Source organism: Dama dama, chromosome 23, assembly GCF_033118175.1.
Source record: "Dama dama isolate Ldn47 chromosome 23, ASM3311817v1, whole genome shotgun sequence".
Lineage (NCBI taxonomy): Eukaryota > Metazoa > Chordata > Mammalia > Artiodactyla > Cervidae > Dama > Dama dama.
The window spans coordinates 12,333,974-12,361,503 of NC_083703.1; the positions used below are offsets into that span (position 1 = coordinate 12,333,974).

At 40.5% G+C, this 27,530-nt stretch overlaps 1 protein-coding gene across 1 annotated transcript; it reads right to left on the reverse strand.

Moving 5' to 3' along the window:
* Positions 1–112: 112 nt before the first annotated feature.
* On the reverse strand, positions 113–27,530 carry LOC133044576 (ankyrin repeat domain-containing protein 26-like). The gene is made up of 12 exons (XM_061125999.1): positions 27,383–27,530; positions 25,747–25,917; positions 23,936–23,969; positions 19,956–20,909; positions 18,169–18,318; positions 14,863–14,933; positions 13,997–14,090; positions 6,329–6,619; positions 5,534–5,736; positions 4,129–4,285; positions 1,305–1,350; positions 113–171 (listed from the first exon to the last, which is right to left on the reverse strand). Exons 1-10 carry the CDS (start codon positions 27,403–27,405, stop codon positions 4,162–4,164), a joined length of 2,115 nt encoding a protein of 704 aa, XP_060981982.1. The 5' UTR covers positions 27,406–27,530; the 3' UTR covers positions 113–171; positions 1,305–1,350; positions 4,129–4,161.

Genomic DNA, 27,530 nt, shown 5'->3' on the forward strand with positions numbered 1-27,530 from the left:
CAGTCCAGTAGGGAAACGTTTACTATTTATCTTCCTAAATCTTATATTTTTCAAACAAAATCTGTTGATACTCTGCTTTTGCTTGCAAAAATTGGTCATCATACACATTTGACCCATCTGAAGAGCTTCGAGAAGACACTTGAAAGGCATCAGATGCCATTTCAGCCTCAACTGGAAAGAAAAGGAAAGAATTGTATTCTTTACCTAAAATACTTGAGTTAAGTAACTATTAGTTATAACAAACCAACAAAAAAACGAAAAAACCTGAGACCTTTCCTAGTGTTCCGAAAAATGAAGTCTATCTATAGGTGGCATGACGTGAAATACAAGATTACAGTTCTATAACCTGCTCATGGTGCACGTGTGGCTGAGCATCAGATTTCTGGTTTCCTCATTCTTCATTGGTTCACTCAGTAACTGTGTGCAAAGATGCTGGGACAAGGGCTGCAATTATAAGATGAAGGCGACCCAGGTCCACCCTGGAAAATGATATGCCCTCAACTGGAAAAACAGACAAACAGGCAACTTCCACACAGACTCATAAATACAAAACAGATATAAAAGACGGCACAGGGACACTCAGAAGGGACAGCCAGCTTCGTGTCTGTACTGCCAGCTTTCTAGTGGAGGTGCTATGGAAGCAGATGCCTGAAGGACAGGAAAAAGTACAGGAGATGGAGGGGAGAAGCTCGTACAAAGACCGGAGGTGAGGACGCGCAGCTCTGGGATCCTACAGTCTGGCTGGTTAGATGCAGAGCTGAGGGCAGAGGAGGGTGGTAAGGAGGTAAGGCCGACTACTTTGGCAGGACCCAAACCGATGTGGGTGTTTGGAGCTTTTCCTGAGGGTGAAAGATAAACTGGTGACAAAGTCAGTGACAGACAAAGTTTAGTCACCCACCAAGTGAGTGCTACACACCCGTGACTGCTTGAGTCTGGGTTTCCAGCCTTAACTGCTACCAGCGCCTGAGAAGCGGGTGAACGCCACATTTCCTGAGAATAGTGTCAGGTGCAGGCGGATCGTTCCACAGGGATGGAGGCAGCAGAAGAAGGAAATAGCCAGAAATGAAAGAAATACATAGACCTTTAGAGCTTGTTTTTTCAAGCTATGGAACATGATGAATCAATGAGGAAGAAGGATATTTTTCACTATGACTGCTCATGCTTTCACATTTTTCATTAGCTATATGTAAGAAAAAATATTTAAGACAGCAACTGTTATCTAAACAATGGAAAGAGATGCCACTGACTACCATGGATTTCCGAAATCAATGTCTAAATATAATTCTTAGGTTTTGGCAACATACCTTCTTCTAGTTCTCTAGTTATACTCCTGTCCAACTCCCGCAGCATCTGAAATAAGTCAAATATTATTTATGTTTAAGATAAACAAGAGAATTATCATAGGAATTACATAAAATTTACTACATGTGACATTTAAATAACACTTTTAGAGACTAGACCTAACTTGAAGAATACTTAAGTAGAAAAATCATCACATAAATAGAAGAAAATGAATTCCTACTTATTCTGCTTTTAGATAACAGAGAACATATATATGGAATGCTATTTAGATTAATCTGATAAAAAGTATAATAAATATCAGTCTATTGAGTACACATAATTTCAGAGAATTAGGGAATGACCCGTAATCCTAGTAATGACCCACAAGATCACTATCTTCTCCTTTAACAGTTCCTGCCCTAAATATGTACTTTCTGAGACCTTTATTTTGATTTCTAGGTGAGGATCATGTCATATGGAGGAAGTAGTCTGAAGTCGAATGTTAATAAGGAGAACACATCTGCAGTTTTCTTTAAACTTTTCCATTTAGCGAAAACATAGAAAGGTGAGAAAATTATACACAAGAAAACAATGTACCGGCAAGTTTTAATTCTAAAGGTGTTTAGCGAGAAGGATTCTCTCATAAGTGTCAGTTTGCGAACTATGTCCCATGGAAGGGGAAGGTCCCATGGGGGTCACTGCAGGGGTGAGGAACAGAGAAGTCACAGCTGCACCGTCTCTGGCCACTCCTTTAGCTAAATGGCTCTATACTTGTCTCTTTCATATAATACCATTCCACTCAGAAGTTTTTTTTAAAAGAAAGGTTGTTTTCTTTGGGGGAAAAAAAAAAACTTTTTTAAAGGTATGAGAGTCATTGATTTAGTCAAACTTCCTAATTCTACAAAAGAAGTAACAAGGCCAATGGACTTCTTACTGAGTCTAGAGTCCTATGCCAGCTGCTTCCTCAGATTAAGAAAACACATACAGATTTTTAACTGTAACATCGAGAAAATGAATACGTAAAACCTTGTTACATAGTTCAATAATGCTTGTGGCATTTCATAAATGTTTTAAATTATATGTCTTAAATGCATGAACGAAAATAAATCAATATCAAACTCCTATTTGTAGCAGTCGATACAGTTAATTTGTAAAGCATAAATATTTTTTAAACACAGGACAGGAAACTTGAAAGAGAAAATCTTTGTTTGAATCAAGCAGGCCAAAACTGAAGAGATTCGTCTTAAAAGGATGTTCGTTTCCTCCAGATGAAACCTGGTTTATTAAAATGAATCAGCAAAACGAAATATCCACATTTTGAGTTATCTAAGACACAATTTAAAACACAAATAAGATCTCTCTTTACTATTTAGCATACTTCTATCCAAGCTGTCATAATTAATTGGTATATACAAAAAGCATGAGTGTAATCTCAACTATAATCTAAATCTGGTCAGAAATTGCAGTTGAACTTCATTTCCTCAGCCTGAAGTTTCAAGGGGAGCATTTATACTCCTACCCTCCTCATGAGAAGCGAGATTTACCCAACGGGTGAGTTTGGGAGAAGGAACTAAGAAGTGCTTGCTTGGTTCCCAATCTCTTCTTTGAAAAGGTGTGTGCTCACAGCACCATGAACTTGGGTCTGCGGTAGGCAGCCCGCCCCTGGGGTGGGGACTGAGTCTTTGCTTCCTCCCCTGAGGCCTGCGTGGGGCAGTGTCTGACTTGGGATGAAGTGTCTGGAGGCCCGCTGTGACTGCACAGCTAAAGCACGTCCTCCAGGTTCATGGCTCTCAAGTACTAAGACCCAATGTAGCCGCAGTGCTGTCGAAGGAAACATTAGATTGCTCTATGATGGCAAGAAGCCAAATGGGAACACAGGTTGAGACTGAATTTAACAAGGGCTATTTTTATCTGCACCATAACCCATCAACTATTTTATTTTGCTATTTATTTTGCTATTTTATTTTTATTTTAAGGGCTATTTTATTTTGCACCATCAAAACCATAAACCCGTGTGCTCTGACTAAAATGGATATTTTAATCACAACGATTACACAACGAAAACTAGCTGCAATTGAGACTCCCAATCATTGCTCTTAGTCATCAATCATCCAGGTGCTGTTGAGATAGAGTGAGCTTCATTTAAAAATTTTTAATGTTTGCTTTAACTACAAACTTAGAAATGTTCTACAATTGCTCAGAAAATATTTTTTAGAAATTTAAGTAACAAGGCTATAAGTAAAATAGCGATTAAAGATGCATTCTTGTGTAAGAAAATGACCAAAATGTTGACCGAAAACTAGAAAGTAATCTTCTGATATAGTGCTACAAGTTTGTTTAATTCATAAAAAGGATTTATCTAGGATTCCTTCAAATACAAAAACATCCATATATGGTTAGTGTTTAGATGCCAGTCATTCACTTATGCTTACTGCAGTGGGTTCAGCGGAGCTTGGAGATGATTATGAACACTTGCCAAGGTGAAATCAATTAGAAAGGAGGTCAAATATCTGAAAGTATATGTTTGGTTACTAGGCAATAAGATTTCATTTCTAAAGTAGAATTTAAATGTAGCTTTTGAAGAAATTTAAGAAGTTAATAAGTATCTCTTAAAAATAGAAATCTAGGACAAAAAAAACCATAAAATTTTTGTCTCCTTGTTAGCACAGATAATTATGGCTTTTACTTAGTGCAGTAAGTCAAATAAACAGCTCAGAAGTTGAAAATAAGAATCATTCATATTGGAAATCCTAAACCCAAGGAAAAAAACCTAGTAGAACTAAACTTGATCAAGTAAGTTGCCATGCTGTTATTTGAAGGGCATGGAATTGAGGTAGAAAATCCTACGTTTGTTTTTGGAGAAAGAGTCATATTGAAGTATTAAAATTTCCAATGCAAGGGCGGCTCCAGGACTGGCCTTGTGGTGAGAGTGCTCAGTAAAGACCTGTTCTGCTGTTTCTCCACCTCAAGTTCGGTGCTCATCTCTGCCAGCCTCCAATTAGTCCTGGGGAAGATGGAAAACACCAGTTTTGTTCACGATTCCCTAAAGGATTTGCATTTTCTAAGCTGCCGCACAGTAAATGGAATTCCCATCACACCGTGTGAGCACTGGAAGCAGAGAGCAGACCTGCTGTAAACAGTGACAGCTCTGACCTTGTTTTAAAGAAGCTCACGTGTGTCTGGGGCTCCTCAGGTAACAAGTCACAGCTGGGGGAGGAGAGAACGGGCGTCAGAGAGAAAGGGAGGTGGGTCACAGTGACGCCTGCTGCCTCTGGGACACGCCTGCCCCCAGGAAACAGTTCAGGGATGAAGAAACACACCTCCCACAAAGCCACTTTCAAGCGTTTGCTTTCACCACCCTTGTATAAATGTTTCACTCATGACCTCGGAAAAATAAAGCACTTGGCTCTGGGGAATCACCTAGAGCCACAATCTCGAGGGAGGATGAGAAAGTCAGTGGGTGAGACTGAAAAGAGCTAAAACATTAGCCCCAGGAACAATTACAAGCATCCTCTGCTTTTCCAAAGTTCATTTTATGTTACTTCACTTCTACGAGGGGCCTACATAGGCACCTGTTTTTCATTTAAAAAAAAAGAAAAAAAGAAAAAAAAAAAAAGTCTGAAGAGGATTTTTGGTTTCGTTTAAAAAGGCAAAAAGCTGAAACGGCATTCAGTGCATGTCTTTACAGCGTGAGGCATCGCGCTCCACAAACAGGGAGAGCGGCCCCACCGAGCTCCTTCCCCGGAAGCCACACCCCACATCCCAGCATCACGTCCCACAGCCCTGAACCCTCTCTGGGAGCACCCGTGCTTCCCTTGTGTGTGCTTATTTTAGGCATCGACTAGCAGAACGTGCCCTGGGTCCCTGCTCCTTTGCTGTATGTTCTCTGGGCTTATGAAAGGCGTCCTAGGAGTGCTCTGCTTTCAGAGGGCGGTGCAGGTGGGATCTGCCCCTTCCAGCCTCCACACCCTCCCTCAGTCAGGCCACCACGCCAGCGTCAGCCCCTCTGTGAACTACCCCGCCTTTCACCCCTGTGTGAACGTGGCCCGACTTCACAAGCATGCTTTCACACAGTGTAGGAAAACGCACCAGGACGTGGTGTCACTCATCTGTCTTAGGGCGCCCCCTTAGCAGGGACTGTCTAGTTAGCTTTCACTGCCTACGAATCTCAAGAACCTGGCTCTATAAAAACTAGGCTTCAGAGACAAATTAATGGACTACATTTATTTTGTGATTCTGTGTTTTGACTTACTTGTCTACCTTCTTTTCCAATGACTTCCTAACTTGTAGTTCTTCTAGGTAGAGTTTTTTATATTTTTCCAAATCTGCTTGAGAAGTTTCCACCTTGAAGACTTCAGATTCCAACTCTTTAATTCTGAGTTCCATCTGACTTCTTAAGGAAGCAATATGCTCCTCTTGTGCCTGCTCTAAGTTTTCTTGAGATGCTGCTTGTATCTAAGTCAAATTTTAAAAGATATATTTCTTTTGTTAATGATTATAACCTGAATAATTATATTTGTTCCCTTTAGTTTTGAGTCAGTAATTCAGAGAGCGATTTTAAATATGAAAAAAAGAAAAGTGAAACTTTAAAATAATCATGGTCAATGTGAAATGAATTAAATCTGAATTATAAAATTATAGTGGAATCAATGTTATAGTAGTATTTATGTAACCTGACAATTCAAATAATAAGAGGATCAACTTAAAATTTTAAAAACTGAACAAGACAACTTGAGAATAATTCAAGAGGATGGTACCCATTCTAAACCACAGTACTTTGTTTCCTTCTCATGGTCTTGTTTTATACCAACTGGTCTTATAAGTAAAAGGATCCTCTAGTCAGAATCATTCTGAAAGATCAATTGAGTGATAACTGTGATGGAAATTGAAATATTTCTCTCTTCAGAGACAGACAAGTGCCCCCTTCCTTCCAGAAATCTACCAAACAAACTGCTCTAAGGGAAGCAGAGGAAACACATAAGCTGTACACATCCAATGTAATTTACAATGAGGTGAATTCAAGGATATGACAGATCAACAAATTAACCTGTAAAACTGTGTTGACTTCTTTTAATTTCTCTACTAGCTCCTGTCTCGCTCTTTCTTCAATCTCCTGTTTATACTGCTCTACTTGACTGTGTTCCGTCATATTCACGTCTATGTGACTTTTGAGGTTCACTATTTCTTGCTCCAGCTTCTTGTTACTGTTCTCTAGTTTTTCACATTTCTTTTGCATTCCTGTCATGAATAATAACTCCTCTCGAAGAACTTGAATTTTTGCATTCATGTGCAGACATTGTGAACATACAGTTTCCAGCTCTGCTGGAAGATCATCAATCTGCAAGAATAAAACAAATGCCATTTGGTAATGAGGGAAGTGGACTGAACCCAGCCTAACAAAAGCCAAGATTCAAATAAATATGATGGTATCTGTATTGTTGAATGTAGGACCAGGAATTACTCAGAGAATCAAGAAAGAAGTTCAAACCACCAAGAATCACAAAATATATTCTTCACTGTCATCATCCTTGTCACACAACATTTGCACTTGATTTTACACTCTTTTATTTTTCTATAATAGTACTTTTCTATCATTCCTCCATGGAACGACTGCAAGTCACCCCTTAGTAGAATGTCTCTTACTCCTTCCCCCCCAACATGTCCATTGCTTTTTAAAGAAGTCTGACGTATACTGTATTGAGTTATCTGAGGCTGAGTTAATAAATGCATCCCAAAAGAAGATTGTGAAAATAAGGCTCTAATTAATAAATCTTCTAAGTATGGATTTTAATCCAATAAGCCTTTTTCTGAACTAGAAATAGGTTTTGCTATTTTGAATTGCATTCCAAAGAGAAATGATTTGCAAGGCTAAAGATATCCTGTCTCCTAAGAGTTTAGTGAGATGATCCATACATTTTTCTGAACAAGAGAAAAATGCCTCTTTCTTGTAATCCTTTGTTACTTTCCACAGAACAAGAGAATATACCAAAGAAAACACACAAAAAATATTTGCTGGAATTTCAGTGACACAGAGTTGGAAAGAACTTTCATTTAGACAGAAGGATTACTTGGTAAGTCGAGGTGAGTGGAGCTGGTGGTTTTCAAACATGTCTACAAATTCTTTGACAAGTTTCTTGTGAAATTCCCTCTCCTTAAATATGTGCTGGCCTCAGTAACTGATTCTAGTGGACACAGTCTGGGGAAACTGCTATGTGATCTCTCAAGCTAAATAGCTTCTGATTGGCTCCATGGGGAAGCCCAGTCTTAGCATCAGTCACCACGCTTTGAAGAAGCCCAGGCCACATACTGAGCACATGTCAGTGTCCCCACTGACCACCCCCACCTAATGACCCATCCAAAAGCCAGCTCCAACTGCCACACGTGTGCATGAACAGGTCTTCAAGATGACTCTGGTCCCCATCTTAATGACATCCCAGCTGATGACGACTGGAGAAGAAATGAGATGGGCTCACTCACTGAGCCTTGCCCCAACACAGACTTGTGAACAAAGGAAATGCTGTTTTGAGCCACTAGGCTTTGGGTGATCTCTAATAAATTTGTTAGCAATAAATAACTGGCACAGATACGGATATTAAAAATGGGGTTCAGTGCAGTTCACTCAGTCATGCCTGACTCTTTGTGACCCCATGAACTGCATCACACCAGGATTCCCTGTCCATCACCAACTCCTGGAGCTTGCTCAAACTCATGTCCATCGAGTCGGTGATGCCCAAAAATGAGGTATTGCCATTAAAAAAGAACTAAAACATGTGAGAATGCTTTTGAACCTGGATGTAGGTGGGACCCGAATGGATACAGAGAAAGAAATGGAAACCCAAAGGGCTTCACGAGTTTGTAAACAGAAGCGTGGTGGCCCTTGAAGAGGCTGCCAGTGACAGCTTCTAGGCAAGAGAACAAAATGACACTGAAACATGTGGGAATGGAGACTCTTGCTATGAACCAGCTGAAAGTAAAATCATTGAGAAGGATAAGCTATGAGACCAAAAAAAGCACTATTAAATACAAAGGAACCAGGACTCACTGGGTTCAATATCTGTATCCCCTTTACAGCATCTCCACCTGTCCAATTGTCACATGACGCAAAAAGACAGAAATGGCTTCTTGGCTAAGGTCAAATCTACGGTGCTATCAAGGAAAACATGGTCTAAACGTAAAACCTGTAGACTGCAAAACCCTACATTCAGTTCAGCTCAGTTCAGATGCTTAGTCGTGTCCGACTCTTTGCGACCCCATGAACCGTAGCATGCCAGGCCTCCGTGTCCATCACCAACTCCCGGAGTCCACCCAAACCCATGTCCATCGAGTCTGTGATGCCATCTAACCATTTCATCCTCTGTCGTCCCCTTCGCCTCCTGTCCTCAATCTTTCCCAGCATCAGGGTCTTTTCAAATGAGTCAACTCTTCGCATGAGGTGGCCAAAGTATTGGAGTTTCAGCTTCAGCATCAGTCCTTCCAATGAACACCCAGGACTGATCTCCTTTAAGATGGACTGGTTGGATCTCCTTGCAGTCCAAGGGACTCTCAAGAGTCTTCTCCAACACCACGGTTCAAAAGCATCAATTCTTCGGTGCTCAGCTTTCTTTATAGTCCAGCTCTCACATCCATACATGACCACTGGAAAAACCACAGCCTTCCCTAGACGGACCTTTGTTGGCAAAGTAATGTCTCTGCTTTGTAATATGCTATCTAGGTTGGTCATAACTTTCCTTCTAAGGAGTAAGCGTCTTTTAATTTCATTGCTGCAGTCACTATCTACAGTGATTTTGGAGCCCAGAAAAATAAAGTCAACCAGAGTCTCCACAGTTTCCCCATCTATTTTCCACGAAGTGATGAGACCAGATGCCATGATCTCAATATTCTGAATGTTGACCCTGGAAAGACTTACGGTGGTGCCTCAGATTCCTTTAAGGATCTTAAGAGCCCAAGAATTTTAAAGGCATCATCCTGCAAAGCTTCATAGGAAGCCCAAGGTATGATGCTTCCCTCAAAAAAGATTTTTGAGGGTAGCTTTTCCAATGGCATGAACCCCAATCAAATTCACAGGATGCCGAAAGCTTTAGAGAACCTTGGCAGCAAAAATACCACTTGCGTGCTTGCTTGACCTAACAGAGACCAAGTGTTAGTCGCCCAGTCATGTCTGACACTTTGTGACCCTGTGGACTATGGGAGAAGGGATAGGCTACCCACTCCAGTATTCTTGGGCTTCCCTTGTGGCTCAGCTGGTAAAGAATCCGCCTGCAATGCGGGAGACCTGGATTCAATCCCCGCGCTGGGAAGATCCCCTGGAGAAGGGAAAGGCTATCCACTCCAGTATTCTGGCCTAGAGAATTCCAACGACTGTATAGTCCATGGGGTCTCAAAGAGTCAGACACAACTGAGCACTTTTACTCTCACTTTCTTCAGGGGATCTTCCCAACCCAGGGATCGAACCTGGGTCTCCTGCATTTCAGGCAGATTTTTTACTGTCTGAGACATCTGGGAAGTCCAACCGAGACCAAGACATACAAAATGAGAAAAGGCCTTGGGATTTTCTCACAAGTTTGGTAAACAGGAACCTGGCTTAAGAAACATGACTCAGCTACAGACAGAGGTCATTTCTTTTGAAAAGGACAGCACAGAGCTCAGAGTGTGAGCACAGAAATAAAAAAGAAGTATTATTTCTCGTGGGTCCATGAGTGATATGCATTTATAGCCAACACAGTTTATAAAGCTGATGCCAGTCAGGACAGACTTTAAAATGAATGACTTTCCTTCAAACAGCTTAAAATAATTGTTCATCATTTTGTCATCTTTCTGGAATTTAAACTGCCAATATTTATTTGTTAAAAATAGGGTATTTTACACATAAAATCAACCATCTGCTGATGTCCATGTGTAGAGTCATCTCTTGTGTTGTTGGAAGAGGGCATTTGCTATGACCAGTGCATTCTCTTGGAAAAACTCTGTTTGCCTTGCCCTGCTTCATTTTGTACTCCAAGGCCCAACTTGCCAGTGACTCCAGGTATCTCTTGACTTCCTACTTTTGCATTCCAGTCCCCTATGATGAAAAGGACATCTTTTTTTGGTGTTAACTCTAGAAGGTCTTGTAGGTCATCATAGAACCACTCAACTTCAGCTTCTTCAGCATTAGTGGCTGGGGCATTGACTTGGATTACCGTGATGGTGAATGGTTTGCCTTGGAAACGAACAGAGATCATTCTGTCATTTTTGAGATTGCACCTTAGTACTGCATGTCAGACTCTTTTGTTGACTATGATGGCTACTCCCTTTCTTCTAAGGGATTCTTGCCCACAGTAGTAGATATAATGGTCATCTGAGTTAAATTCACCCATTCCAGTCCATTTTGGTTCACTGATTCCTGAAATGTCAATGTTCACTCTTGCCATTTCCTGTTTGACCACTTCCAATTTGCCCTGATTCATAGATGTAACATTCCAGGTTCCTATGCAGTCTTGTTCTTTACAGCTTCAGACTGTATTTCCATCACCAGTCATATCCACAACTGGGCGTTGTTTTCGTCTTGGCTCCATCTCTTCATTCTTTCTGGAGTTATTTCTCCACTGATCTCCAGTAGGATATTGGGCACCTATCAACCCAGGGAGTTCATCTTTCAGCGTCCTATCATTTTGCCTTTTCATACTGTTCATGGGGTTCTCAAGGCAAAATACTCGAGTGGTTTGCCATCCCCTTCTCCAGCGGACCACGTTGTGTCAGAACGCTCCAGCATGACCCTCCCATCTTGGGTGGCCCGACATGGCATGGCTTGTAGTTTCATTGAGTTGGACAAGGTTGTGATCCATGTGATCAGTTTGCTTAGTTTTCTGTGATTGTGGTTTTCATTCTGTCTGCCCTCTGAGGGATAAGGATAGAGGCTTATGGAAGCTTCCTGATGGGAGAGACTGACTGTGGGGTCTTCTTCTGATGGGCAGGGCCATACTCAGTAAATCTTTCACCCAAGTTTTTGTTGAGGAGTGGGCCTGTGTTCTCTCCCTGTTGTTTGGCCTGAGGTCAAACTATGGTAGGGGTAATGGCGATAATGGCCACCTCTTTCCAAAGGACTTGTTCACGCACTGCTGTATTCAGTGCCCCTGACCCCCAGCAGGCCACTGTCGACCCACCCCTCCGCAGGAGACACCTGGACACTCACAGGCAAGTCTGGCTCAGTCTCTTGTGGGGACACTGCTCCTTTCTCCTGGCTCCCAGTGCACACAAGGTTTTGTCTGTGCCCTCCAAGAGTCTGCACTGGTCATAGCAAAACATCTTCTTCCAACAACACAAGAGATGACTCTACACATGGACATCACCAAGTGGGCAATAGCAAAGTCTGACTGATTATATTCTTTGCAGCCAAAGATGGACAAGCTCTATACAATCAGCAAAACAAAACAAAAAAAGACCGAGAGCTAACTGTGGCTCAGATCATGAACTCCTTATTGCCAAATTCAGACTTAAATTGAACAAAGAACAGAAAATCACTAGACCATTCAGGTATGACCTAAATCAAATTCCTTATGATTATATAGTGAGAGTGACAAACAGATTCAAGGGATTAGATCTGATAGACAGTGCCTGAAGAACTGTGGACGGAGGTTGGTGACACTGTACAGGAGCCAGTGATAAAGACCATCCCCAAGAAAAAGAAATGCAACAAGGCAAAATGGTTGTGTGAGGAGGCCTTACAAATAGCTGAGAAAAAAAGAGAAGCTAAAGGCAGAGGAGAAAAGAAAAGATACAATCATCTGAATGCAGAGTTCCAAAGAATAGCAAGGAGAGATAAGAAAGCCTTGCTCGGCGATCATTGCAAAGAAATAGAGAGAAACAATAGAATGGGAAAGACTAGAGATCTATTCAAGAAAATCAGTGATACCAAGGGAACATTTCATGCAAAGATGGGCACATAAAGGACAAAAACAGTATGGACCTAACGGAAGCAGAAGATATTAAGAAGAGGTGGCAAGAATACACAGAAGAACTAAACAAAAACGATCTTCATGACTCAGATAACCAGTATGGTGTGATCACTCACCTAGAGCCAGACATCCTGGACTGCAAAGTCAAGTGAGCCTTAGGAAGCGTCACTAAAAGCTAGTGGAGGTGATGGAATTCCAGTTGAGTTATTTCAAATCCTAAAAGATGATGTTTTGAAAGTGGTGCACTCAATATGCCAGCAAATGTGGAAAATTCAGCCATGGCCACAGGACTGGAAAAGGTCAGTTTTCATTCCAATCCCAAAGAAAGGCAATGCCAAAGAATGGTCAAACAATTGCACAACTGCACTCATCTCACATGCTAGCAAAGTAATGCTCAAAATTCTCCCAGTGAGGCTTCAACAGTACGTTACATGAGAACGTCCAGATGTACAAGTTGGATTTAGAAAAGGCAGAGGAAGTGGAGGTCAAATTGCCAACATCCATCTGTTGGATCATAGAAAAAGCAAGAGAATTACAGAAAAACATCTACTTCTGATTTATTGACTACGCCAAAGCCTTTGACTGTGTGGATCATAACAAACTGTGGAAAACTCTTCAAGAGATGGGAATGCCAGACCACCTTACCTGCTTCCTCAGAAACCTGTCTGTAGCTCAAGAAGCAACAGTTAGAATCGAACATGGAACAATGAACTGGTTCCAAATTGGGAAAAGAGTACATCAAGGCTGTATACTGTCACCTGCTTATTTGACTTCTATGCAGAATACGTCATGCGAAATGCCAGGCTGGAGGAAGTAAAAGCTGCAATCAAGACATCTGGAAGTAATATAAATAACCTCAGATATGCAGATGACACCACCCTTCTGGCAGAAAGTGAAGAGGAACTGAAGAGCTTCTTGATGAAAGGCAAAGAGGAAAGTGAAAAATCTGGTTTAAAACTCAGCATTCAAAAAACAAAGATCATGGCATCCAGTCCCATGACTTCATGGCATATAGATGGGGAAACAATGGAAACAGTGACAGATTTTATTTTCCTGGGCTCCAAAATCACTGCAGATGGTGACTGCAGTCATGAAATTAAAAGACCCTCACTCCTTGGAAGAAAAGCTATGATCAACCGAGACAGCATATTAAAAAGCAGAGACATTACTTTGCCGACAAAGGTCTATCTAGTCAAAGCTATGGTTTTTCCAGTAGTCATGGATGCATGTGAAAGTTGGACCATCAAGATAGCTGAGCACCAAAGAATTCATTCTTTTGATCTGTGGTGTTGGAGAAGACTCTTGAAAGTCCCTTGGACTGCAAGGAGATCAAACCAGTCCATCCTAAAGGAAATCAGTTCTGAATATTCATTGGAAGGACTGATGCTGAAGCTGAAACTCCAATACTTTGGCCACCTCATGTGAAGTGCTGACTCACTGGAAAAGACCCTGATGCTGGGAGGGATTGGGGGCAGGAGGAGAAGGGGATGACAGAAGATAAGATGGCTGGATGGCATCAGCGACTCGATGGGCATGAGTTTAAGTAAACTCCGGGAGTTGGTGATGGACAGGGAGGCCTGGCGTGCTGCAGTTCATGGGGTCGCAAAGAGTCAGACACAACTGAGCAACTGAACTGATGCTATTAGTAGCAAGCAGTAACAGTAAAATACCATAAACTTTTTAATCGATGAGACTTTTCACATTGTCCAAAATATTCTTATATATTACTATTAAAAAAATTAAAATTCTTCCTCAGTATGACAGAAATTAAGAGGTTAACTTACCAATCTTATACTTAAGAGGTTTCTCTGAAGCTGTTCAATTTCGCCCGCTTGCTTTTTGACTGTACTTTGTAACTCGGCATTTTCAATTTCAAGCCTAAAATGCAGATTTTAAAACAATGATTCTCACACATAGGGTTTCTTGTTTAAAGATTTCTTTGAATGTGGACCGTTTTTAAAGTCTTCATTGATTTACTGCAATATTGCTTCTCTTTTATGTTTTGGTTTTTTGGCTGTGAGGCACGTGGGATCTTAGTTCCCCAACCAGGGATCAAACCCACACCCTCTGCCTTGGAAGGCATAGTTTTAACCACTGGACTGTCACAGCAGTCCTTCACACACAGATTTTTAAAATACCACACTGTTTCTGAACAAACATCTGCAGGTTCAATTATGTAGGCTTTTAGAATTTTGAAAAGTAAATGATTCGGCAACTGTACTGTTTTTCTAGTTGTGTTTTGTGGCTAATTGGCTTCCTTGGTGGCTCAGACGGTAAAGAATCTGCCAACAATGCGGGAGACCCAGGTTCGATGCCCGAGTCAGGAAGATCCCCTGGACAAGGAAACGGCAACCCACTCTAGGATTCTTGCCTGGAGAATTCCATGGACAGAAGAGCCTGGTGGGCTATGGTCCATGGAGTCATCAAGAGTTGGACATGACTCAGTGACTAACACTTTCACTTTTCACTTGTGGATAATGTGCAAAATATGGGAATAATGGGGGAAAACATGCATCTCAAAACAGCTCAAAGCTGAAATGTTACTCAGCTTCACAACGACGTTTTTATTATCATTACTGATCTAATTCTCATATTATATTGTTTATCTGCTTTATACCTAAGTTGTTTTCTGTGTTGCTTTAAATCATACTTTTGGATGTGATCCTGTGTTTTTTCAGCACATCTCACGGCCTCTCTATGTTGATCTTGTGTTTCTTGAGACTGAAAAGAGAAAAAGGAAAAAAACAACTGTTTAATTACTAATAACCTAGCGAATCTGCCAATGTCAGTTTCTGTCTCTTCCATCTGCATATTGCTTATGGCTGCTTTCCTGTCATACAGCAGAGTTGAGTTGTTACAATAAACCCCTTACAGCCCAAAAAGCGAAAATATTTACTGTCTGCCCTTTGTTCGTTACTGACCTCTCCTTTCGGACTCAAACACAAAATCATTCATGCTCTAAATTAGATTTTCTCAAATACACAAATTATAAACTGGCCAGATGGGGAAAGACAGAAAATTACCTGACGATGAACATATATACATATATTTTTATCCCAAGCTCCACATCAGCCATCACTTTAAGTACCCACATAGGTGAATGACCACGGCTCTTCCAGTGATTATAAAAGCTAGCACTGCTGTTGTGACAACCAGAGGCTTCGGGGACTAGTGTCAGAGGCAGGAACTAGGGGGAGCCAGAACCCACGGGCTGTGCTCCAATTCCCTCAGCTCTGGGCTGTGAGTCCTGGGGCAAGCTACTTAACCCTTCTGTATCTCGGTTTCTCCATCCATAACATGGAGATAGTGGTAGCATCAACCTCAGTGGGATGCCGGGAAGATTAGATTGGGGACTATACATAATGTATTTAGAAGAGGATGTGGCAGATACTAAGAGCTGTTTGTAATCCGCGTTATTACGGTTGCTGTATTTTACCTGCAAAACAATTTGATACTTCAGGCAGACGGCATGCCAACGGAAGCGGTCTTCTACACAAGTCACCCTGACATCCCTCTCCATACCGTTGCAAGGGGCAGTAAGGGGGAGCATGAGGCCCAGAACACGTGTCCAGTACCTCAAAACCGTTCACTGACTCCACTAACCAGCTAGTATCTAGTACTTTTCTCCACTTACAGTAATTTGTAACTTACTTCCTCTCTGTACTACTCAGTGGACAATGACCACAGGTTCATATGCACATAGCACCTTCTGGACAGAGTGGTGCAGAACTTACATGACCATCAGAGGAAGAAGGGTGAAGTCACCGCCATGGAAATATTACCCTACTGCTAAACCAAAGTTCTGAGTCAATTCATTCCCATAACTGTTAATGTCTAGCAAGCACTCCGGTGAGACAATTCAGGTTACAAGGTACGGATATCAGAGAGGCTATTCCCAGAGCTTTACAGTTGGCGAAAGGCTAGAAATCTGTAAATCCCACTCTGCCTACATAATGAAGGAAGGCAAGTTTACACTTTTCTCCCAGAGTCAGGGAGAAAAATGAGCATTTAATTGAACAATTCGCCTCTATTAGACTAAGCACTTTCAATTTTACATTGAGTTGCTTAAAATACATTTTAATAAAAGTTTTATTATACAAACATATTCAAGAAGAAATAACTGGCATGGGATGAAGTACTTAGTTGTGTCCTAATAACTGTTAAGCTAAACTGTTTTCCATTTATGCAAGACAAGTGCTGTGCATATCAACAAATATTCCCTGTTAGACCAAGGTATACCCAGTTAAGATTCTCCCTCATGAAAAAAATTACAACAATGCAAAATTAAGGGCCAGATTGTTCTTCACAGACTACATGACAGGGCTGAAGAGAAAAGGCTCAGTGAGAACTGGACAGTCAGGAAAGCTCCATGGAGGAGGAGAGACTGGGCACCAGGTCTGAATAAATGGAGGACTACCCAAGAGGAAAAGAAACTGTGAAGACAGAAAGGACAATCTGAGCAAAGGCCAAGGAAAGGTGAAATCAGCCAGTGAACTCTGAGGATAAAATCCAACCGCAGGAAAATAAAAACATGTCCATCCAGAAATGCGTAAACCAATGTTCACAGCAGCATTATTAATAGTCGCAAAGTGGAAACAACTCAAATCTCCATCAACTTATGAATGGATAAATACAGCCACGTCCTGTTTATTGTTTGTCAGTCAACAGAAATGGAAGAACTGATACGTGCTATAACATGGATGAACCACAAACGACATCAAATGAGAAAAGCTAATCCCAAAGGAGCATACTGCATGATTCCATTTATATAAAATACCCAGAACAGGCATGTCTACAGAGACAGATATTAGACTGGGGGTTGCCTGGGTCTGAGGGAGATGGGGGGGTCATAGGAGGTAGCTAAGGGATGCAGGGTTTCTTTTGGGGTTGTAGAAATGCTCTAAAATTGACTGTGGTCACAGGTGACACCTCTCTAGACTAAGAGATACTGAACTACACACTTGGAATGGGTGAATTATATGATACATGAATTATATTTCAATAGCTTTTTAAAAACCCAAAGGCACCATCTAGATAATCTTCTTAATTCTCTATTTTTGATGTAGGTATTATACTCCGTCTGAGTACCCCATGCTTTTACAATGTATCAAAAATGAAGAGAAGGCAGTGCCTAACTTCAACTGGTTTGTATAATACACTTTTTGCACATTATTCTGAAATGCACAAAATAAATATACACAGAACTGTACAGCCATTCAGAAAAGTGAAGATGAGAAATGATAATTTTTTGGAACATTCCATTAAACATTATCCTCTGATTTTATCTGGCTTGCCTCGTCATGGTAATACAGGGATCACGAAATAAAATATTGTTCAATCGAAAAAAAAGTCTCTCCACAGATGTATAGAACAGACTTTTGGACTCTATGGGAGAAGGCGAGGGTGGGATGATCTGAGAGAACAGCATCGACACATGTATATTATCAAATGTGAAACAGATCGCCAGTCCAGGCTAGATGCATGAGACAAGTGCTCGGGGCTGACGCACTGGGATGACCCTGAGGGATGGGATGGGGAGGGAGGTGGGAGGGGGGTTCAGGATGGGGAATACATGTAAATCCATGGCTGATTCATGTCAATGCGTGGCAAAAACCACTACAATATTGTAAAGTAATTAGCCTCCAACCAATAAAAATTAAAAAAAAAAAAAAGAAAGAAAGAACTCCAAAAAAAAAGAAAAATACGTCTCTCAAGTTGTGTGAAGAATGATGCACAATTCTCCACTTTCCTAAGGGTATATAATATATGAAAACAATATATACAATGCAAATGGCAGAATGAAAGTCAGAGTTTAAGAAATGAGTGCACTTAAAGATTAAAAAAATTATAGTAAATTACTAGTAATGAAAATAAAAAAGAGCTGTCCATGAAGAAGAGCGTCCTAAAACACTTTATCCTATGTATTCACTGTCGACACATTCAATTTCACACATACCTGACTTGTGAGTTGATGTAAGTTCTTTAAATCCCGTGCCTCAACTTCTAACTTGGCATGATAACGTGACATGACCTCCAGGGACAGCTCCGACGCAGACTGCTTTTTGAGGCTCTCAGCCAGTTCTTGCCGAAGTTGTCTCACAACTGCCTAATAAGATGCTCTGTCACTGAGTTTATCAAATCACTTTACTATGACGTTGTGTTAGTAATACATAACACCAACATATGGACTTTGAAAACTATCACCACACACAGCAACTCACCTTCTTTCCCTCCTCCCTGAATGTGGTTGCAGACCCAGAAGGGCCCCCCACCGGCCTTCCTGATATTAAGTTCCTCAGACGAAGGAGGCAGCCCCACTGTCCACACCCTGCCCCTCCCGATAAATCTGCAGAGCTCCACCACCTCACGTCCAGAATGAAACAGGTGTGTAGGTGGGACAAGCAGTGGAAAATTCCACCCTGTGGACACATTTTTCCTCTTTCTTTATTAGAGGCTTCGATTAACATCAGAGATCTTCACATATTCAATTCAGTGCTCAGATCTTTCCAACAGATTCCTATCCTAGCAGTAAAATGAGGCCATTCCCTTGGGGCTTATCTGTCTGATACCTGGTCGTGTGTCTATCTTAATCCCAGACTCCTAATCTCCCCCTGCTCCCCGCCTCTGCCCGTGGCTGATCACCAGGCGCCCCTGCGGAGCACAGGGGGCTCTGCTCAGTGCTCTGCAGTCACCTGCCTGGGACAGGACCTGGGAGAGAACGGATACGTGTGTAACTGCACCAACGCAGAAGTATAAACCAACTACACTCCAACACAGAAGAAAAATACAATCTGCATATGAGGTTGCTCCCATGGCCCTCAGGGAGCCTCGGCAGCCTGGCCTCCACCTGCCTCTGGGCCGCGGCCCCTACAGCCCGCTCCCTGACTCCCTCCATTCCTGCTGCTCTCAAGTCCTGCCACGCTTCATTTCCAGTGGACACGCTTGTATCTAAATGGTAGTAACCGGTAGTGAAAATGAGAATTATGAGCTAATTGTTTGTAAACATATTCTAAGTAAACAGCATAAATAGCAGTGGGAAGATTAAAACAAGAAGAGCTTGGTTAAAGCTCACCACTTGAGTCCCAAATTATGATTTAATGACAAGTATATTTAAATGACTTGTCAATGAATTCTCAATTTAATGACAACTCTTTAAAGAGTTGAGAGGTCATAAGAATAAATGATTCAAGTCTGAAATGTTTTCCAAGCTAATTCAAATTTACATGAATAAAACCAAAGTTACACCAACAAATATGACAGAAAGGTATGACAAGCTACCGAAGCCAAAGTACTACATATAAGTGATAGCATCTGGGAAACACGGAATTGACTGTCAAGGTAATCCATGTAACTGAAGCTTAATTTCAAAATATTCAGTTTAGGTTTGAGCGTTTCTTTTATCTGCTTCATCATGATACTGACATGTGGTTACATAGAGATTAAAATTATTTTCTGAATAGTAAAAGAGTAAATTACTAATACCTGTCTATATTAAAAATTTAGAATTTAATCTCTTAACATTTCATAAGCGTCACGATGTCTCTACTCAAAGTGAAGCATCTCTCAGGTCTAATTTTTATTTGCTGGATACAAGGTGTGCTTTTTAGTCTGTTTTAGAGACCACAGATTCATAGCCTGTGTATTTTTTATATTCAGCTAGATTCAACATTTAGCCAGAATTAAGGATCACTTTGAATTTTCTTTCAGGAAGTCTGAGAATTATTTCTCCTTCTGGATACTTACTTGTCTTTCTGCTTTCTCATTTTCATACTGACACATTCTCTCTTCTAAATGATTCAATTTGTTGATTAAATCCTTGCTTCTTTCCTCCAGCATCAGACCGTGTTTCTCATATTCAGCATGAAGATTTTTCACGATCTGCTGAAACTGGTCTTGGATGCTAATGACTGTCTTCTCTTTACTGTCGGCTCTATTTTGTGCATTATCCAGCTGCTGTCGGAGCAACATGTTTTCACTCTGGAGTTGAGATAACCTCTCCTCTAAGGATTCCTGCTTTCCAAGGTATTCCTTCACTTTGCTTTGTTCGTTCTGATACATGTGTCCAATATCCTGCTTTTGACACTCTGCTTGGCGTAAGTCTCTCTGGACACGTTCTAACATCAAAGTCTTTTCTCTGAGATCATCTCTCGTCTGATGCAGCTTGATTTTTAGCTTACTGAATTTATTTTCCACTTTAGAAAGTTTCTGGGAAAGCATCTCATTGTCACTTTTCAGCTTAGCCATATGGAACTTCATTGGGTCCTGCAAGCGTAACCTCTTGTCTTTTGCTTTCTGGGAGGCAAGTGACAGGTGTCTTTGTGATATCTGACCTTGATCATGATTGTGTATGGCAGCAGCCAGTCTAGAGTGGTAGGATTCCACTTCTGTTTCTAGTCTTTCTTTGCTTCGCTTTGCGTTCTCCAGCTCAGGGTTTAGCATTGTATTTTCAGCTACCGGAACGTTAAGCTGGCCAGTATGCTGGAATATGGTCTCTGTCAATGTTTCCTTGTTCAATTTTATTGCCTTTTGAGGATAATCATTCTCTCCTTTTACAATTTCAGTGTCCTCAAAACATTTCTTTTCTTTCTCCTGGTTCTGATTTTTCACTGTGTCTATTTCTAATCTTGGCATGGCAATTTCATCCTGCATGTGGCTTTTGCGCAACAGACCTTTTGCTTTTCTACCGCTGTCAGAAACCTAAGTGAGACAAAAGAGACTTTTAGTTAGTACTCAATAAAATGACATTTCACCATTTCCTCTGAAATGAAAGACTAACCTGTATGTTTAGACAATGAAAAGACTGCACCAAGTGGATCTCCAAATGGAAAAAGTAAGGTTCGATACAAACCTCAGACCTTATACAAGCAGAAATTCCCAAAGGTTCAAAAATTTAATTGAAGACAATGAATCCATGAAAGGAAAAAGAAACCCCAAGGAACTTCTCAAGAAGCTCAGAACTGGAAAGGGTTTCTCTGAATTACAACAAACCCAGAAAGCTTAAAATAAAAGATTTATAGATCTAACTACACTTAAAAATTGCATCTGATGTGGTATATTTATATAGTGGAAAACTACAAAGCCATAAAAAAGAATGAAATAATGCTATTTGCAGCAACAAAGATGGACCTAGGCAGGATCACACTAAGCGACGTAAGTCAGACAAAGACAAGTCATACCGCTTATATGTGGAAACTAAAATGAACTTATTCACAAAACAGAGAGAGACCCACCGACGTAGCAAACAAGCTTACTCACCATACGGGAAAGAGAGTAGGGGAAGGGATAAATTAGGAGGTTGGGTTGAACATATACCATTATATATAGACAAGTGTATATAAAATAACCAGTAAGGATCTACTGTACAACATAAGGAACTACATTTAATATTCTACAAGAAGAATCTGGCAAGGAATATATGTGTGTGTGTGTGTTAGTCAGTCATGTCCAACTCTTTACGACCCCACAGACTGTAGCCCGCCAGTCTCCCCTGTCCATGGGATTCTCCAGGCAAGAATACTGGAGTGGGTTGCCATTTCCTCCTCCAGGGGGTCTTCCCGACCCAAGGACTGAACCCAGGTCTCCTGCATTGCAGGTGGATTCTTTACAGTCTGAGCCAGCAGGGAAGCCCCATGTACATAATATACACACACATATACATATATGTCTGAATCACTGTGCTGTGTACCTGAAACTGACGCAACATCGTAAATCAACTACAATTCCATAACAACACCACTCGCTACCTTTAAAACACTGCATCTGATAGCTCCTACATAGCTACTTCAAGTAACAGCCTTAGCTCTGTACATACTTAAAGAGATGAAATTTCATGCAAAAATTGTTTTCTTGAGAATATGCTACCTTTCTAACATTTCAATAGGCAATTGCAAGGCTTATACCTATTGACAACTGTACTAAGCACTTCTACAAACATCAAATAACTCATTAGCGATAATGATTCTGGAAAGGAAGAAGTTAAAACGATGTAAGTAAGCTGCAGGCTTTTCACCAGGTCTTCTGACTCTACTAGTCCTCTTATATCAAACCACAGTCACTTCTCTAGTACAAACATATCAATACAAACTAATCCTCCTATTTCATTCATGGTACATACACTAATGGTAAATAAGGTAAAATTCGGAGAGCTCTTCTCAGAGAATCATGAGATTGTTTTCTGCTGCAGTAACTTTCATTCTCTCTATACTGTTTAAAATAGTAAGATGGGGGAATACAATGAGAAACATAATTATCACTAGATGTATACTATGGCATATCTATCACTGTTTTCGAAAGTTCCTTGTACTGAAGGAGGACACTGCACAGAACAGAGGGTTCGTTTTCTCAGAAGTACAAGAATGACTTCCAAAGTATGGTCTCTGAACTGCCTGTACTTTTCCTCCTTACCTTCAGTGGAAGTGATAAATTAACCTCACGATCAAGGAAGGGAAATCACTACTAAATACCAGAACAGCTACTGTTAGTAGCAAGTTTTTTAAAATTTTTTTTCCTTGGTGGGAGGGGACTTTTATAAGTTTATTCCAAAGAAACAATTTTTTAAAGTGTACAAAAGTATTTTTACAACTGATGTCGCAGTTTTTACAAACTGAAAAACTGTAAACGATGTGAAAAGGCCGTTGACAGGGCACTGGTTACAGAAACGAGAGTGGAGCCGGGGCGGACTCTGACTGAGACACCGGAGGTGACGCGGGCGAGGAGGGACGCACACGCTCCCCGCAGAGCACAAGGACATGTGCGCAGCGCAGGCGACGGGGGAGCACACGCGGTCGGCCTGGCCTAAACCGCAGTCAGGGTGCCTGCTCCTTCGAGACACTCGCAGAAACTTTGAGATTAATTCCTATGGAAAATATTAAAGGCCTCTCCTTGGATGAGGCCATGGTGTGTCCCTACCTGACTGCTGTAGACAAATGGATTTGAGTTACAAATAGTACTTTCCGGAGCTCTTCCCAAGAGCTTTTCGTTGTGGGGGATCTGCTGCTAGGACCTCGGGGATGGGACCCGGTCTGTGTTGGAGAGGGACATTGGGTGGGGGTGAAGTCCTCTGCTCTGAGATGCCACTCGAGAGCTCTGCAGAAGGAAGGACAATCAACTTCAAGAGTGTCTGGTATCAACCAACTGCTGGAAAAATCCACGGGGAACATTCCTGCACCTCTAGAGGACGCCAGTTAAACCCAGCCGTCCTTGAGGACTCCACTGTGAGGGAGAACCCAGCTGGGAAAGCTGGAGCCAGCTCTGAGCTGTTCATGGGGCAGGTGGAGTGAGGGCTGACGGGCACAGAGGGAGGGGGTCCACCACCCTCAGCCACCTGCCAGATGGCAAGGGGGAATTTTTAGAGTAAAGCATGTCGCCATCCTCGGAAGCAGTTTTCAGATGACTGAGTTAAGTCATCAAGGTCATTCACGTAATTTATTTGGCCTTTGACCTACACATAAATAATACTGTTTTCACAATGTCCTTAAAATATGTATAAAATATACCAAGTGTACAAAGGTGATAAATATCTTAATCAAAGCAAAAGCAGAGGCTTCTTAAAAGAACAGGTTTTTATCAACAGGATAACTTTATCAACAGAGTTTCTAAATTATGTGTTCATAGTAAATGTCCCTTCAACAAAGGAAGATTTTCTATGTTGCCACTATTCCTTTTACAAACTATTTTTTAGAGGATAATATATTTTTAAGTTAATTTTGTTTTTTTTACTTTACCTTCTTCTTTTGATATGCTATTTCCCTTGCAGTCCTAAAAAAAAAAAAAAAATGATTCTTTTCAGGCTAAAATTCAATAACTCAAAAATATAAACAATACCTAAATGTTTTTTTATATAACATCTTTGCATTCATAAGTAATTTATAGAAAGGATGAAACAATAAAAAAGAGTAGCATTAAAGGACAAAGAAAATATATCTGTAATATTAATAAAACATAAAATTTAGATTAAAGGAAAAGGAAAAACCTAACATTACTTGCGTTATGTGATAGAAGCAGTTTACCCAGGGTTTTTTGCAGTTGTCATTTTTAATGAGAACTAACTTTTATGGCAATAAAACCTATCTCGGAAGTACTCCCTAAGTCCTTATAAGAAAGAAACCCATTTTTTATCACCATGATATTAGGTTTTTGAGGGCTTATTATGCAACGGCTATGCATATTATGCATTTTAATCCTCACGATCATTCTGGAAGAGAGGTAATATATTAGACCCTCTAGACAGGAAGAGATGGAGCAAAGAAAGGCTGAGGAACGTGCCCAGGACCACACAGCAGTTCACCAAGAGCCCAGAATTCAAACCCAGGGAATCTGGCCTGAACGCTCCTGTTCCAAAATATGCTGAGAACGGGATATTGAAAAGTCTTTTTAAGTAACATGATACCAAATGAATCTATATTATTATTTCATGTCTAGCTATAACTACAAATGATAATTCTGAATCTTAAAAACATATTTCTAACAAACAAAAAGGCTAGATGTAGGCAATATTGGAAATCTACTTTCAATAAAGACTTGTTTTTTGTAAAGAACTTCACCAATACACATTCATTCAACCATTCTGCTGTTTCTTTATGCATCTGACATACACTTGCTGAGCACATAATATATGTCAACGACACTTTTAGTACAGGAAGCATTGTTTTTGTCATTTAGATCTTTATCATCCAAAGTAATAAACTGTAAAAGAGTGTGAATTGTTTCTATTGAAAATAAACAAAATCCTCCCCTTCTCCCTGGAAGCTATAAACAACTATGAAGTTAATATGATGGGATGTTTCAGAGTACCTTACAAAATCATAGCTACCCACGATGATACTATCAACTAGAATCAACAAGGAATGATTAAATCCTATTCAGTATAACCTAAGCATTTGTAAATTCATGATTATATAATTTTTTTAAATGTATGTATGATAGAATTAACTTAAGTAATCATCTATATATTCATTTACATAAGAATATTACACTTCAGAGCCAATGAACGAGCCCTTACCAAAAGCTATATATGAACAGGAGTACATTTGTACATAATAATCATGTACAATAATAATAATGTACAATTAATTTATCATAACAGTTTAAAGATAATGTCATACAATCAATAAGCTTTCTAATATTGGAAATGCAAATAAGATTACACTCAATAGACACTTCCTCCTCTGGCTCTTTTCCAAAAGCATACACACTCTACAAGCTCCCCTCTCAACATGAAACAAGAAACTCATTTCAACTCCACATTCCTCTTCAGTTACCATCCAGGTCTCCATTTCTGGCCCAGGAAATATTCCCTATGGAGTTGTTTACATGTGTTCACTGCAGTCCAGCTTCCAAGTGGACTCTTTACTGAAACAACTTCCGGCCAAAGGCACGGGTCGGTCCTCTCCTTCACCTTTCCGCCGTGTTCATCCAGTAGAGTTGAGGATTCTCTTTTCTTGGCCGGTATGCTATATTATGCTGCTCTATTTCCAGAAGAAGTATTCAGTGCTAATATTTCTTCCCCTAGAAATAAAGAATCTGTCCATGTTACCTGCTGTCATCTTGATCCACCTTCCTTAAAATGCTGTCATTTGTCAGGTGCAGCAGACCATCAGTCAGTGAATTGGTCTTTTCAAATACTGGTGCAATCACACATTCTTCTGGTGTCCATTTGTCATTGTTCTTTCTCTCTATTTCCTTCCTGGGCACGCCAGGTTCACTACTTGAAAAAATCCACAAAAAAGCCAATGTTTTCAAATAATTCGACTAATAAAGAATAAAAAAACAATTCTTGTAAAATTCCAACTCTTACCCATCTTAAGTCATTGATTAATTCACAAAACAGTTATGAAGTACCAACCATATGCAAGAAAACAAATTCTTCCTTCAAACACAGATACACAATTATGATACAATATGATATGGAAGAGTTGCCATATGAAAGTGATAAGTGAAATAAGGAAGGCTTTATGGAAGAAGTGAAGAGAGGAGGTCAAAAGGAAGAGAAAAGCGAGAAATCGTTCTACTGGGAGATTAGAATGTGAGTACACAGATCAGGCACACGGCATCTGGGTTGTTTCCTAGGAACCTGGAAGGAAAAGTACAAAACACATGAAAGAAAGTAGAGAGATGCACCTGGAAAGACATTGGGAAGAACCTCAAGGGCTACACTGAAAACCTCAAGTCCACTGGCTAAGCACTGTGATTCTTAGACATGGGAGTCATGATTAGATTTACACTATATATAATTCTTTGCTTTTAAAAACAGTAATGTTTAATCTAGGAATTTCCGTGGTACTCCAGTGCTTAGGAATCTGCCTGCTCATGCAGGGGGCACACGTTCGATCCCTGGTCAGGGAAGACAGCACATGCCTCACGCAGAGCAATGAATCCTGTGCACCACAACCACTGAAGCCAGCACCCTAGAGCCCACGCTCAGCATCAAGAGAAGCCACCACAATGAGAAGCCCAAGCACTGCAGCTGCAAAGAACCAACGCAGCCAAATAAATTACAAAAAAAAAAAGAACCTCAAAGAAAAAAGTAACACTTAATTTAAATGGTTTTTAAAATGACATGTGGCACATCCACCATGAAAGAAGAAATCAAATTTAGTGGGGCGCGGGGGGGCAGTTTACTTGTAAACCACCCACATGATGGGGTGACGTCAGCATCATGGATGAAAGGCAGGTGCCTCATCAGTTCTCCTGCCACTAACAGCAATTTGGCCTCCATCCATGGACATACTCAAAGTGCTAGGAGGAGAAAACTGCCAACCAAGAGGACTCGATCCAGAAAAGTTGTCTTTCAGAAATGAAGGAGAAACAAAAACTTTCCCAGACAAAGCAAACCTGAGGGAGTTCATCACCACTAGTCTCGCCTCATAAGAAATGCTGAAAGAAGTCCTCAAACTGAAATGAAAGGATGTTCATTAGTGACATAAAATAAATTTAAATATACAACACACTGGTTAAGGCAAGTATGCAGTCAAATCCAAAATACTCTAATATGTAACATGGTTGTATGTTAACAAAGTAACTAGTATTAAGGCTAAAGGATAAGAGCATTCAAAATAACTATACCCCTAGTAAAATATAAAATTCATCAATCACAAACATTAGCTCAAGTTAGAAATCATTTTACAGGAAAATAACAAATGACCTACTGTTAAATATTGATATAGGCTTACCCATCAGGACCTTTATTCTGCATAGCAGGAAACTCCTGCTTGTTATTTCCTCCACTCTTTCTCTGCTGAATCAATTGACTCTCATGAGGAGCATCACATACGTTGTCTGATACTTCCACTTCACTACTTTTGTGCTTCTTTTCTTCTT

Excerpts from the sequence above, each read along its gene's own strand:
- LOC133044576 (XM_061125999.1), bottom strand. The coding sequence starts at position 27,405 with ATGCAGAATAAAGGTCCTGATGG. Across the intron at positions 18,319-19,955 it reads ATGAGAAAGCAGAAAGACAA|GCAGTTGTGAGACAACTTCG; the intron begins GTAAGTATCCAG and ends GCATCTTATTAG. Across the intron at positions 5,737-6,328 it reads AAGTCAACACAGTTTTACAG|ATACAAGCAGCATCTCAAGA; the intron begins GTTAATTTGTTG and ends AATTTGACTTAG.